Source organism: Phoxinus phoxinus (genome assembly GCF_949152265.1).
Source record: "Phoxinus phoxinus genome assembly, chromosome: 19".
Classification (NCBI taxonomy): Eukaryota; Metazoa; Chordata; class Actinopteri; order Cypriniformes; family Leuciscidae; genus Phoxinus; species Phoxinus phoxinus.
Window position 1 is genome coordinate 836984 of NC_136894.1, and position 14673 is coordinate 851656.

The window sequence follows — 14673 nt, forward strand, 5'->3', positions numbered from 1 at the left end:
CTGTTCTGATTGGCTGTGCACTCGCCGTGAGAGTCCGCCCACACACTGTTCTGATTGGCTGTGCACTCGCCGTGAGAGTCCGCCCACACGCTGTTCTGATTGGCTTTTGGTATAATGCGCTTTTCCCAAGATGTAAAATAAGTCTCTGATGTCCCCAGAGTGTGTGTGTGAAGTTTTAGCTCAAAATACCCCACAGATATTATTATATAGCATGTTAAAATTTGAGGGGGAGCAACACGTGGTTTTGTGTCTGTCCCTTTAAATGCAAATGAGCTGCTGCTCCCGGCACAGGGGGCGGAGCTTCAAGAGCTGATTCTTTTATATGTGACGATAAAGTGTGCAGTGGCTTCATAAATTAATTAAAAACATTAAAAAAACAAAAGTACACCTGACGCACATTTCTTTGTTCTTCATTTTCTAGAAGTAGAGTTTAAGAAGCTTGCTGTATTTGTGTGTAATTAAGAGAAAGTTCTCCGCCATCTTACTCCGACGAAAGTGACTTGAACGTCGTAAACACGACTTCCCACATCGTAACTCGAACGCACCATATTACCAGAGAGCAGCACATGCAACCTCCTTACTGGTTAAACACAGAATGATTTAATAATGTAAAGAGTTATAAAGAACTTAGTCTAGAATACAGGAGTCATTTGAATTTAACACAGTAAAGAATAACTCCAGTGTTCAGGGTTTAAGAAAAACTATTGCGATTTAAAAACATCAGGAATTGAAACTGTTGACCTATTAATAAAGTATAATCAAATAATCAAATTCTGAAGTGGATCAAAAAAGTTCAAAGTTGATGACAAGAATAATTCATGTATAACTTTGATGATCATATGTAATCAAATAAACAATCAAAAATAATATAAATCAAAAATATTATATAAAATATACTATAATCATATATAATAAAAAATAATAATATAAACAAATCAAATATAATTATATATTATACTATACTATATTATGTTATATTATAACCCATCAAGATTCCCTGAAGACTGAAGCACACATTTCATTTAAAAGCATTTATAACATGCACACAAGCAAGATGTTAGTGATAATAATAACTCAATTTTAAATTGAGCCGTTTGCAAAGAGAGAGCAATCACTCAAGAGGATATTCCACAGGAATGAAGATCAGACTCTACTGGGAGGTTAAAAAATCCCAATATTAAGATGAAAAATGATGCCGCTTCTCTACTGATGAGTAACATCTCGTTAAAATGAGATGCTTACGCACAGTTTTAGTCTTAAAGTCCCCCTGTAGTCAATTTTATCCCTTACAACTCATCTTTGATCACCAAAATGTTTTTTCCCTTAAATTCATGCTTTAAAATATCTTGAATGTAACTCGACACCCTTGCCTCATTTAGTATGCGCGGTTCTATGAATATGCAAATGAGCCCCGCCTCCACTCACTCACTCACTCAGAGATCCACTGGTTGACGATCACACGTTGATCTGATTGGTTATAAGGTAGTTTGTGACGTCAGAAACACAAGCCGTGTTTTTGAGACTGTCTTTGGTTCACTGCAGTTTTAAGCAGAAAATACTCAGCAATGCTGTCCACTTATGAACTTACACATGTGTGTGTTACAGCAGATTAATAACTCCACATACACACATAAACTATATTAAAGCTGGATTTACACCACAGAGGGACTTTTTTTTCCTAACTGCATTAGACTTGAGTTCCTCAACCCCATCTGAGTAGTTGCTGAACACACCAGTGGAGTCGGATCATCATTCCTTGGGTTGGTCCATTCACCCCACGACTAGGGCTGGGCAAACAAATAGATTTTCAATTAAGCAGTTAGATTTTATGTGCGTTTTATCTTTCAAATATATATATATATTTTTAAATCTTGCATTCAAATCCTGTCTATTGACTGTACGCATTTGCATTATAGATTTGGGTTCTGTTTTAATGTACGTAAAATAAAGTTTAATATACAGGTTTGTGGCTCTTAATTTCTTTTTATTAATTAACCACTTGTAAACTTATGTTCACAGTTTTTTTATTATTATCATTATAGGATTTCTATTAAATCTATAATCATTGAGTCGAAACATCAGAATCGATACCCAGCCCTACGCACGACACGACACACACACACACACACACACACACACCCGCACCCGAGCCCCAGTACTCACCCTGCTACAGTCTCTCCCAGTGTCCGTACTCACCCGGCCCCCGTACTGGAGCATGGGCGCTGGGAGGACCCGGCCCGTCACCTCGGTCATGTCGTTGTGCACCACGATCCCGAACTCCTTCAGGTACGGGTCGGGCCCGCCCACCATGCTGTTGCTTTTCACCTGCAACGATTCAAGGAGCTTTAGTGGTGAAAGCAGGCAAGTTACATTATGAATCAAGTTCACTAACAATTAGGGATGCACCGATATGGAAATTGTCCGATACCGATATTATTATTTTTTTTTGAAAGCAGATAACCGATATATTGGCCGATAAATCTAAATCCAAATTTTGATATATCTTTTGAGAGCCTGATTACAAAAACAAGTCTCATCATTAAAAGCCACATCCCAATCACAATTATAATGTTCTCTTTAAAATTTTATGTAGCCAATTTGCGCTGCACATGTTGCACTGAACTGTATTTTCCCTTTTTCAAGTGATTCTAATCATAATTCAAGCAATTCAAAACAATCATGTTGAACAGTGCGCATCTGAAGCGTCTCAGATATAGGAAATAACCCATTATTTATCGACCGAAAAAATAATAATTCTAGGGATGCACCGATACGAACATTTGCCCGAAACGATAACCGATAATTCTTCATATTTGAATACCGATAACGATCATAAATTCACCTATAAATCTACATACAAATTTTATACACTTTTTGAGAGCCTGATTACAAAAACTAAAGTCTCATCATTAAAAACCACGTCCCAAGCACAAAATTATAATAATGTTCTCATTATAATGTTATGTAGCCGATACGACACACTTGCACATGTTGCACTGAACTGGATTTTCCTTTTATGAAGTGATTCCAATCATAATTCAAGCAATTCAAAACAATCATGTTGAACAGTGCGCATCTGAAGCGTCTCAGATATAGGAAATAACCCATTATTTATCGACCGGAAAAATAAAATTCTAGGGATGCAAATACGAAAATTTTGGCCGAAACGATAACCGATAATTCTTCATATTTGAATACCGATAACCGATAAATTTGCAGATAAATCTAAATCTAAATTTTTATAACATTTTTGAGAGCCTGATTACAAAAACAAAAGTCTCATCATTAAAAGCCACGTCCCAAGCACACAATTATAATGTCATGTAGCCGATATGACAGATTTGAGCTGCACATGTTGCACTGAACTGGATTTTCCTTTTATGAAATGATTCCAATCATATTTCAAGCAATTCAAAACCATCATGTTGAACAGTGCGCATCTGAAGGAAATAATCCATTATTACGATCACATAAAAAATAACAAATATCGGCCGATACCGATATGGTGGACGATATATCGTGCATCCCTAATAATAAAAATAATAATAATAATAATAATAACCAGTCTGCTGATCTCTTCCTGTCTGTCGGGGGCGGAGCGGGCCGTAGCTTTGATCATGGTCGAGGTCTGGTTATCTGTGAGCTTCTTTATACAGCGCTGTCCCGCCACTATGTTGCAAACCTGGAGGAAACCAGACAAGTGGTGATCACATTCATTTCTGTGTATATATACATATATGTGTGTGTGAAAGCATCTCATATGATGGGCAAGACTCACCTCGAGGGGCAGGTAGGTGTGCTTTTGTTCCTGCCCCACCTGGAGGCAGGGCAGATGGGGGTATTTGAGCTGCAGGCTGTACTTTTGCTTGAAATACTGGGCAACGGTGCACTCCATCGCTTGCCCGTTCTCAAGCTGCAAAGGAAATCTGCAGAGGAAATGCAACTGGTGGGTTAATAATAATAATGCATACATTTTTTGCAAACACTGATAAAATGTGAGAGACACTAACGTCTGATGGCTGGCTGGGCGGCGCGTGACGTTACACACACGGTACTTCCTCTTCATCTGCCCGCAGTGTGTGACCTCCACTTTCAGTCCTAAACACACAATGATATTAACTCAGCAATCAACACACAACCAGAATTTAAGCAGTCTTGGCCCTTGATGTAGTGCAACTTTAAAAAATAAATAATAATTTAAAAAAAAATACTTTTAATCAGCAAGGATGCATTAAATTGATCAAAAGCAACAGCACAGACATTTATAATGTTACAAAATATTCCATTTCTATTCAAAGAAGCCTGAAAAAAATAAAAGTAAGTTTCCACAAAAAAAAATATGAAGCAGCACAAGCGTTTTCAACATCAGCTTTGCATAGCAATAAAACACATTTTACAATATATTAGAACTGCACAATTCTGGATTAATAGAGAATTATGATTTTTGTTTGTGTTTGTTTGTTTAAAATAGAGATCTCGATTTTGAACAGACAACTAAACAAAATAACGTGTAATTTACTAAATGCATTTTCAAAATATTTAATTAAAATACTTATTTTTTAAATCAGATTGAGTGAGTGATTCAATGACTCACTCAAAGACTTCATAACTGGATGAATCAGTGTTTTTATACGAATCTCTTGAATGATTCAATGACAAACGGTCACTTGTCGCCACCTACTGGTGTAACGATGGAATTGAAACAATCTTTATTTGAAGCGTCAAGTTACTTTCAAAAGGTGATGTACTCTATTTTGATCGCTACTGTAAACATCAGTGTTTATATCCCGACTATAAACGTAATTATTAATGATTGCAAGACAGAAATAATGATACTGTGTGGTTAAAAAAAAGACTGTTTGTGAAGCTGTTTCATACCTATATATGACACCTGCTCTCTCTGGGTCAGCGGCAGCGCCAACTCAGATCCCAATGTTCGCTGTGATCGTACTTGTCAAAAGTTTAATAGACAATTGGTAATTGTGCAGCTCTACAATATATTACAATTGAAAGTACTTAAATAAATAAATTGTAATTTCATATTACTGTTTTACTGTATTTTTGATCAAATAAAATGCAGCCTTGATGAGCAAGAAGAGCCTCTTCAAAGACATTTCTATATAAAAAAATCATACAATCCCCAAACTTTTGAACAATAAATGACATAATGAACCTGCTCCAGTCCTCACCTCGGATCTCCTTGGTGAACTTGACACGTTGTGAATCTGTGAGGGGTTTGGTTTGCTCGTTGATGTTCTGGATGTCCAGAACCTCACACATGAACTCGATGACGGGCTGGGCTCGGTAGAAGGCAGTAGCGGACACTGGAGTGTGCGGAAAAACAAACAAAAATCAATATACACAATTCAATTTAAATGCATTTGTGCAGCGCTTTTCACAATACACAGTTTCAAAGCAGCTTTACAGAAAAAGTCCACAGTACAGTTTACAGTGTTCTGTTATCAGAGGCGACTGGCTAAGTTATGCATTTCAGAAATCATAGTTAGCTAAAAATTTATTAATATAAACAATGTAATAATTTAAGGCTCGTTGAAGTAATGAACAATTGGTTGTTTGTTAACAAATGGCTAGTAACGCATAGAAAGCTTGAGAAGACAGAACACACCATCTATGTTGAGCATCATGTTCCACATCGCCGGCCGGACGGACTGATGGAAGCCGAACCACACCTCGCGCCCTCCTCCCAGCGGGTGATAGTATCCCTCTGGTGGAGAGAAGAAGGATCGGCCCACGGGAGTGTACCTGCAGCACACGGTGAGAAGAGCTTGTGTCAACCACACGTCATGTGACCCTGGACCACAAAACCAGTCTTATGGTGCGTTCACACCGGATGCGAATAGCGCGTCAGGCGCGAGTGATTTCAATGTTAAGTCAATGCAAAGACGCGTCACGCGCGGAAAAATTCCTGCGGCGCGAATGAGCGTCTGGCGCATTACGCGTGAATGATTTTATGTAGTGCGTTTTGTGCATTCACGCGTTTGACGCGAATCCGCATCTGCCGCCCGAGTTGAAAAATCTGAACTTCTGCGTAAATTATTCTGTAATGACTAAATTCCCGCGTGAAAGAAGGAATGACAGTGTTCAGATGTTAACTATGAATGTGACGCTGAACACTTGCAGTCATCGGCTACATTTCTGAATGAGATGAAGAAAAACTCACATAGCGTTTATTAAAGAAGTCGTTTGACCGACGTTATAACAAGTCATTAATGTATTTTAACTTGTATGTTTCATATAATAGAACCGAAGCTATAGATTGTGAATTTCTATAGTTCACCAGCGGCAGACGTCAGGAGGACTAGCCGAGGTGCGGCGGCTCCAGCGGGTCACATGAGCGCTGATCGCCCGCTGATCGCCTGGATCTCACGACTCCGAAACGTCAGATCACATTCTTTAAATAGGCGCTATCTTTATAAATAAACCACAGATTTGAGCTTTAAACAACTACATTCCCGACTGAACAACTCTTAAAACTACATTTCGTGACACAATAACAGTAGTATTTTAAAATTTCCCGCCTAGCACTGGCCTCTCCCAGAAGAAGTGGATTTCGCCTTTTCGCTTTGGACGCGCAAATGCATTCAAAATGTTCAAGCGTCAAACTAGGCGCGGCAGGCGCGAATTTGACGTGCTATTCACGTCCGGTGTGAACGCACAGTTATGGGCAATTTTTCTTTCTTTTTTTAAAATAATACACTGTTTAATATATGTGACCCTGGAAACCAGTCACAAGGGTCTGTTGTAATAAGCTGAATAAATAAGCTTTCCGTTGATGTGTGGTTTGTTAGGATAGGACAATATTTGGTCTAGATACAACTATTGAAAATCTGGTATCAAGGTGGTTAAAAAAAAAAAAAAAAAAAAAAAAAGTAAACATTGAGAAAATCTCCTTTAAAGTTGTGCATTTATGTTCACGATTGTGCTGCATTCACTCACAAAAATACATGTTTTATATATTTACGGTAGGACATTTACTAAATATCTTCATGGAACATGATCTTAATATCCTCATGATTTTTGGCATAAAACAAAAGTGGATAATTGTGACCCATACAGTGTATAGTTGCTATTGCCACAGATATACCCATGTGTCATGTGACTGGGTTTACATTTACATTTAGCAGACGCTTTTATCCAAAGCGACTTACAAATGCGGACTAAAGCCAGCGAGTCGACGTGAAGAGGCAAAAACAACGCAAGAAGTGCTCAAGATACACAGACCAGGTGTGTGTGTGTGTGTGTGTGTGTGTGTGTGTGTGTGTGTGTGTGTGTGTGTGGTTTAGTGGTCCAGGGTCACATACGGGCAAAGAGATTTTAGGGTGTTTACACTTCAAGAAAATTATACATTTAGTCCTGGATCGCTTAGCAATCACACTGTCAGTTTTAAAGGATTAGTTCACTACAGAATAAAAATTTTGGATATCTCTGTAAACCCAAGAACATGTGTCATATATATATATATATATATATGATTTTTACCTGATCTCAGATCAATTTTTATAAATTTGTGGATATTTAATGAAAGAGTTGTCATTAAAAGTGTCTTATTGCTGTGATTAACCAAGCGCTACATAAAACAAACAAAAGACCTACGATTTAATAAAAGAACACTATAAACACAATTCAAGTTTAATAGTTGATTTGTTATTTGCATTAAATAGATTACACTTTCAATAAAAGGTGTTTGTATGCATGTTTGAGCCGAGTTTTACACGTTTCAAGCGTTTTGAACAATCAATCATTTTGCGGCGCAATTGCTTCAAACTTTCGTTTATCCCATCACTACACCTTGTGACATCACATCCTGTTTTTGGTTTCACTGTAAAAAAAAAATTGCTGCGATTATTTATCACAACTCAAAATCCAACATTGTTTCAACTTTAAAAAGTACGTGTTCATGCTTGACTTAAAATATTACGTTTAGTTAACTTTAGTTGGATATGCAAGTTCTCTCAACTCATTTTAAGTTGTAGTAACTAATCGCAGCCACATTTTTTACAGTGTTGTTTAGAAGTCTTTGCTCAATGTTGCACTCATATGTCAGTCGAACCGCACCAGAGTTTGATTGGAAGAGAACGTGTGTCTCGCTTGTTTGGGTTCGGATGGCCGCACCAACAGAGCTCTCGCACCAGAGTTGGTTCTGACCCAAACCTGCCCTGTGTGAGACGGTCTTACCGCATTGAGGGCAGGTGCCGAGTGATGACATCCAGAGCCTGAACCGAGTCCTCCGGGACCTCGTTGAGATGCCCAGACAGAGCTTCCAGGAGCATCTGCAGACTCACCACCGACACCCACTGCAGAGACACCTTAAAGGTCTGATCCTTGCCCTCGCCCGGCAGCGTCACCTCCAGGTCCACCTGCAACCGGCGAAGCCACGCCACGTTATAGAAGCTACAGCACTTCATATACGACAATAACATAATCATAAACTGAGGGGAAATGTGGATGTTAAATCCATTCTATGTTAATAGATCAGATTCAGATTATTTTATTTAACGCCATGTCAGCATTCAAAGCTATTTTCATGACAAAAAGTCAATTACAAAAATACAAATATCATATAAATATAATAAAAACACAACACACAACAAGCCATTATACAAGATTTTTTAAATTAATTCAGGCATAATCTCATTAAATATGTCCTTAAGTGAAGCAACTTCATAAAAGAGCCTTCTGCTTGTATAAAGTCCAGGACTCTATGTTAATAGAAGCTACAATACCTCATGTAGGATCATATATGTATTGTGAAAAAAAAAAAAAAAAAATATATATATATATATATAAAAATGTGACTTTCCATTTTTGTTGTAAATGCCGGACTGAAATCAGGAAATTTACTTTTGTTTATTCAATTGCCCTAGTTTTATGTTTCTCTTATGCGTCTTACAATAATCGAATGGAGTGTCTTGGGTTTAAAATCATAGCCTATGTAAAACTAGGGTTAAATTATTTAAAAATATTAAGTACATTTTCCCCAGATATAGTATTTTATACTTTTTTTTAAATAAAAATACATATATGTGATCCTGGACCACAAAACCAGTCACAAGGTAAAAAAACATTTAAATTGAGATTTATAAATCATATACAAGCTGAATAAATAATCTCTCCATTGATGTGTGGTGTGTTAGGATAGGACAATATTTGGTCGAGATAGACTATTGAAAATCTGGAATCTGAGGAGCAAGAAAAAGTAAACATTGAGAAAATCTCCTTTAAAGTTGTGTATTTATGTTCACGATTGTGCTGCATTCACTCACAAAAATACATGTTTTATATATTTACGGCAGGACATTTACTAAATATCTTCATGGAACATGATCTTAATATCCTCATGATTTTTGGCATAAAAGAAAAATGGATAATTTTGACCCATACAGTGTATAGTTGCTATTGCCACAGATATACCCGTGTGTCATGTGACTGGGTCTGTGGTCCAGGGTCACGTGTGTGCATGCTCTCATTACCCTGTCCCTGCCGATGGGCAGCGGGTGTGCCGTGTACATGTTCCTCTTGCCGTCGTAGCCAGGCTGCCGGTCCCCGAAGATCTGCATCTTAAAATGCCTCACCATCGTGTCCACCACCTCTCTGTGAAGAACACACAACACAAACTTTAACACATCACTGAAACTGCTAATTACAGCAGCATTACGGTTCTCAGTTTCCACAAATACACACCCTAAATAAATAAATGCAGAATTATTCTAAAGTTTTGGGTAAGTCAGATTTTGTTGTATATACATAAAATTATTATATTATATCTAAAGAAAATATTCAGGATTCTTTGGTGAGCATGACAGTTTCCAGTGTTGACAATAATGATAAGTCTTGATCATCAGATCATCATATTATACTGCCGTTTTAATATTATATATATGCAGATGCTGATTTTGACAGTGTTGTCTCTGTGGAGGTTCAGGGGTCAGGGGTCACGGCTCACCTGTTGACCCTGCGGGGGCGCTTCTCGGGCTTGATGTCGATGTCGTAATGGTAGACGTCGATCTTGGGGATCTGCACCTGGAAGTGATTGGCCAGCAGGCGGATCGGTTTCCCCACCGTTCCCAAGCCGGGCCGGCGCGGCGGCTGGAAGGGGGAGGGAGCAGCAGCAGGCGGGCCTGAGGACACACACACACACACACACACACAGAGAGAGAAAGTTTAGCATTTGGACGTGTCTAAACACTTGCCAATTTACACATTTAAACCATTTTAAACGTAAATCTGGACCTGCGCGTTAACACACACACACACCTCTCCAAACACCGAACTGATTCCTCTTTTGCGCTTCCTTGTCCTTGAACGGACACAAACATTAATAAAAAAATAAAAAACTATATATATATATATAGCTTTTATCTAGATGAAACTAGATTTAAATTCCACAGTGAACAAAGTGTTATTTTACATTGAAGTTTAATTATTAATTTCTGTACCTGAATACTATTAGACTGTTATTTAGTTTTCATCTCTGCTTGTAATTTGTGTATTTGTTATTTTATTACTGACTGTTTTAAAGAACTTCATCAGTTAGGCTAGTAGTTTTAGATGTGGTATCGAAGAACTTCAAGTGAGCTTTAAGTAATAAATGAAAAGCAAAGTTACATAACCCTTCACAAATGTATTTATTTTCTGATCCGAGGCTCAAAAAACGGAAATGATCCGAAGCGTGAGCTGTGTGATCCGCTCCAGCACCGACGTGCCCTTTTCCGTCATGATAAAACAAGGTTGGGCTTTCAGAGTGATCGACAGGCAATGACGTCGATACAAGCCACTCAAGACAACATGACAGCCACCTTGACCTTTAACCCACCAGTGGAGTAAAACACACCGATAAAACAAGGAACAATAACAGCCAATCATGTGTCCCGCCTCCACACAAGCCATCAGACAAAAGAGAGTGTGTGTGTGTGTGTGTGTGTGTCCAGCGCAGACAGACAGCAGCAGGGTCACATGGGGTGGGGTGGGGGGGACCATGGCATCACAAACTCCTGCCTGCTAAAACACTAACTCACAAGTAAAATCTAACATTTTCAAACATGATGGAAATTTTATTCAATGCCATTTAGGGACCAGCGATTTTCTCCAGAAAACCAGAAATGCAGAATTCAGGAGTAAAAATGGAATTTACATCATAATGTGGAATTTTGCATATTTTGGATGAACAGATCAAAAGCAGGGCATTTATTACACGCACAATCTCTGTTGTGCAGGAATTATTAATATTCATTAAATTACATTATAAAATATTAAATAAATGCATGCTTTTATTTTAGCACCAGCGTTTTTGATAATAAATTTGTATACAAACAAAAATACAACACAGAATATCTGAAAACATTTCATAGAGGCCTATTATTATACATAATGATACATTATTAAATGTTTAAAGTTTCATGACTTCAATTGATTAGTCAAGCTTTTTGATTATTAAAATTGAATTAAACCAATAAAATGGAATCCAGATTATCTGAGCTGTTTCCCCCCCTTCATTTATATATACATATATATCCATAATCCAGAAAAATTCCAGAATTTGGGAAAAATATAAACGGAATATGTATTTTATTGGGCCCTAAAAATTATTTGTTAAACTATTAGTTAAATTGTAAGAATTTATTAGACATGCTTTCTGATTACTAACATTTATCCATTAAATTAAAACGGAAAACAGAATTTGGGAATAATAAACAGATTTTTTTTTTTTTTTTTTAAATCAATCCGATTTCACAGGGCTCTCCCTATTGGACGCTGATAAGCAGGAACGGCCTCAAACGATGCAACATCACTTCCTCATTTCAAACTGTCCTGTGTTTGGGGGATGCTGGTTTATTGGGGCGCACCGAGGCACCCGTTGGTCACACCGCTGGGTTTGCAGGGGTCGAAGCCTCACACACACGACACGCTCCAGTTAGCCAGACAAGCGGCGGGAAGAACAATTGGAGCTTCTAAACCGTCCCGTCCACCATTACCCCCCCACTCCCCTCGTCCACAAACTGCCCCCCCACCCCCCTCGTCCACATACTACCCCCACGCCAACAAAGCCCTGAACCCCAGATGCACACGGCTGGGGTGGACACTGGCCACTAGGGCTGGGCAAAAATATATATTTTTCGATTAATCGTTTTTTTAAAATGTGGTCGATTCAAAATCGATTCTCAAAGGCCACAAATCGAGTTTTTTCCCCATATTTATTCATCTATCACCCGAAAGCCAGTATTAGCTTTCCTCCAGTGTTCATAGGCTTGCATGTTACAGCAAATGCTGTGAGATTTTATGTGCGTTTTATCTTTAAAATATAATAACCTGATGCTGATCGATCAAGGCATGCGACTCGGACTCGTCCAATTTTCAGCATAATTTTTTTTTTTAAATCTTGCATTAAAATCCTGTCTATTCACTGCAATATGCATTTGCAATATAGATTTGGGTTCTGTTTTATTAATCACTTGTACACTCATGTTCACTGTTCTTTTGTTATAAATATACGGTTTGTATAAATGTATAATCATTGAGGGGAATCGAAATCGAATCGAATAGAGAGCTTGCGAATCGAAACATCCGAGTCCACACACACACACACTATATATAGGCTAATCAGCTGTTACACTTCACACACACACACCATGATGGGAAGCTAAAGCTCAATGTGCTCTCCTAATGCTTTCAATTGCATTATGGGTAAAACAACCCATGAACAAAGGCACTGGATTGCTCATTCGATCCAGAACATCAAACAACAGCTTCGGGGTCTAGAAATCATTTGAAGTGTTGGGCATTACACACTATAATATTATAGTACGTACTTTACTTTAAAACATCAAAAAACAGCTATATATATATACACACACACACACACACACACACTTTGTTGCATTATTTTCCTGTTATCGCTGTAAAGCTGCATGTATATTGTAAAAAGCGCTTTATAAATAAAGGTGATTAGTCTTTAAAAATAGTAAGTAAATCAGTTAAAAGGCTACACACTGTAGTCACAGTACAGACAGTAGTGATAGTGAACACACTGTAGTCACAGTACGGTGCATGCGTGTAGTTATAAATAATCAACGGTGTGTAAAACGCCGTAACATTGGGTGGTTCCAAGCAAACATTTCATCAAAAAAAGAGAAGTAAAAAAAAAAAGTAAGCTGCAAATCAAAGCAGAAGTGAAAATCTAATCATGCGTTTTGCTCAATACACCGAGTTATGTGTATTTCATGTAGAGATGCACCGATAATTCTCTATATTTGAAAGTCGATAACCGATATATTGGCTGATAAATCAAATTCCAAATTTTATATCATTTTTTTTCAAACCTTTACCTTTAAAAACAAGGGTTAGGGTTAGGGTTGTGAATATAAAAGTGATTCCAATCATATTTCAAGCAATTAAAAACCCTCATGTTGAGCAGTGCGCATCTGAAGCGTCTCAGAAGGAAATAATACATTATTTATCGGCTTTAATATATCGGCCACATTTTATTATCGGCATGATAACAGTAAGATTAAAAATCAACATATATCGACCGATACGGTGGCCGGTTATATCATGCATGCCTAGTTTCATGCATGCAGAAAATCTGAGTATTATGAATATGAATGGTAAGATCATGCAACTATCTGGCAAATGCAAATACACAAAATCCAGGAGGGTGTATAATGCAGTGCCACATCACTCCAATGCATTAGAAATTCCCATTTGAAAGGTTAATTTGGCCATAAAAAAGGTGCACTGGAAGTCCAATAGTGTCCCAGCATGCACCGTGTCTGTGATGAGGAGCGACAGGCGTTCGCTGTGAGCTCGGCGAGCTAAATGGCATGATAGGCTTAAACTGAGGGGCATCTGGACTGATGATGATGATGATGGTGAAGAGAGTCTCGTGACACAGGCAGATCGCCGGGATTACACAGCGGATGCTCGGCATCACCGGATCCGTGTTTCCGGCACACGGAACCACAGCCAGCATGCATCAGATCTCCAACACACCAGCTGCTCATCCGTCATGTTCCTCATCTCCAGAAGTCAAACAGTACTTATGAAAAGCATAATGCGCAAAAAAAGTTCAACATGAACGGTAGTTTCAACTCGGATGCACCGATATCAACATTGTGGCCGATAACTCTTTATATTTGAAAGCCGATAACCGATATATCGGCCGATAAATTAAGTCAAAAATTGTATATACTTTTTGAGAGCCTGACTACAAAAACAAGAGTCCGTCTCACCATTTAAAAACATGTCCCAAGCACACAATTATAATGTTCTCATTATGATTTTATAGCCGATAGACTTGCGCTGCACATGTTGCACTTTCATTTTTTTTTTTTTTTTTTATCTTTTTTTAAGTGATTCCTTTCATATTGCAAGCATCATGTTGAGCAGTGCACATCTGAAGCGTCTCAGCTGAAGGAACAATACATTATTTATCGGCTTTAATTTATCTGCCAAATTTTCTTATTTGGCCGATAACGATAATATTAAAAATTTAACATATATCGGCCGATACCGATATGGTGGCCGATATATTGAGCATCCCTAGGGCCCTATCGTTTCCACGATCACGGAATTGGCTAATTAACGCGGAATCTAGTGTGAACGCGGAATCTCGCAGAATTTTACATATTTGGAATGCAATTCTGTAGTACCGGTAAC

The 14673-nt window shown here is 38.1% G+C and overlaps 1 protein-coding gene across 7 annotated transcripts in view; it reads right to left on the reverse strand.

Moving 5' to 3' along the window:
* Positions 1-14673, reverse strand: part of ago4 (argonaute RISC component 4) — a 35015-nt gene that overhangs the window by 17743 nt on the left and 2599 nt on the right. For 4 of the 7 annotated variants that reach the window (XM_079590950.1, XM_079590948.1, XM_079590949.1 and 1 more), the window contains exons 2-11: positions 9965-10139; positions 9492-9612; positions 8197-8378; positions 5627-5763; positions 5190-5324; positions 4879-4950; positions 4011-4098; positions 3779-3926; positions 3563-3682; positions 2164-2325 (exon numbers count right to left, since the gene is read on the reverse strand). In XM_079590950.1, the coding sequence (XP_079447076.1) occupies positions 2164-2325; positions 3563-3682; positions 3779-3926; positions 4011-4098; positions 4879-4950; positions 5190-5324; positions 5627-5763; positions 8197-8378; positions 9492-9612; positions 9965-10139 (1340 nt within the window). The remainder of the gene's footprint in view (positions 1-2163; positions 2326-3562; positions 3683-3778; positions 3927-4010; positions 4099-4878; positions 4951-5189; positions 5325-5626; positions 5764-8196; positions 8379-9491; positions 9613-9964; positions 10140-14673) is intronic. The other 3 variants (XM_079590953.1, XM_079590952.1, XM_079590951.1) reach the window with 1 other exon arrangement.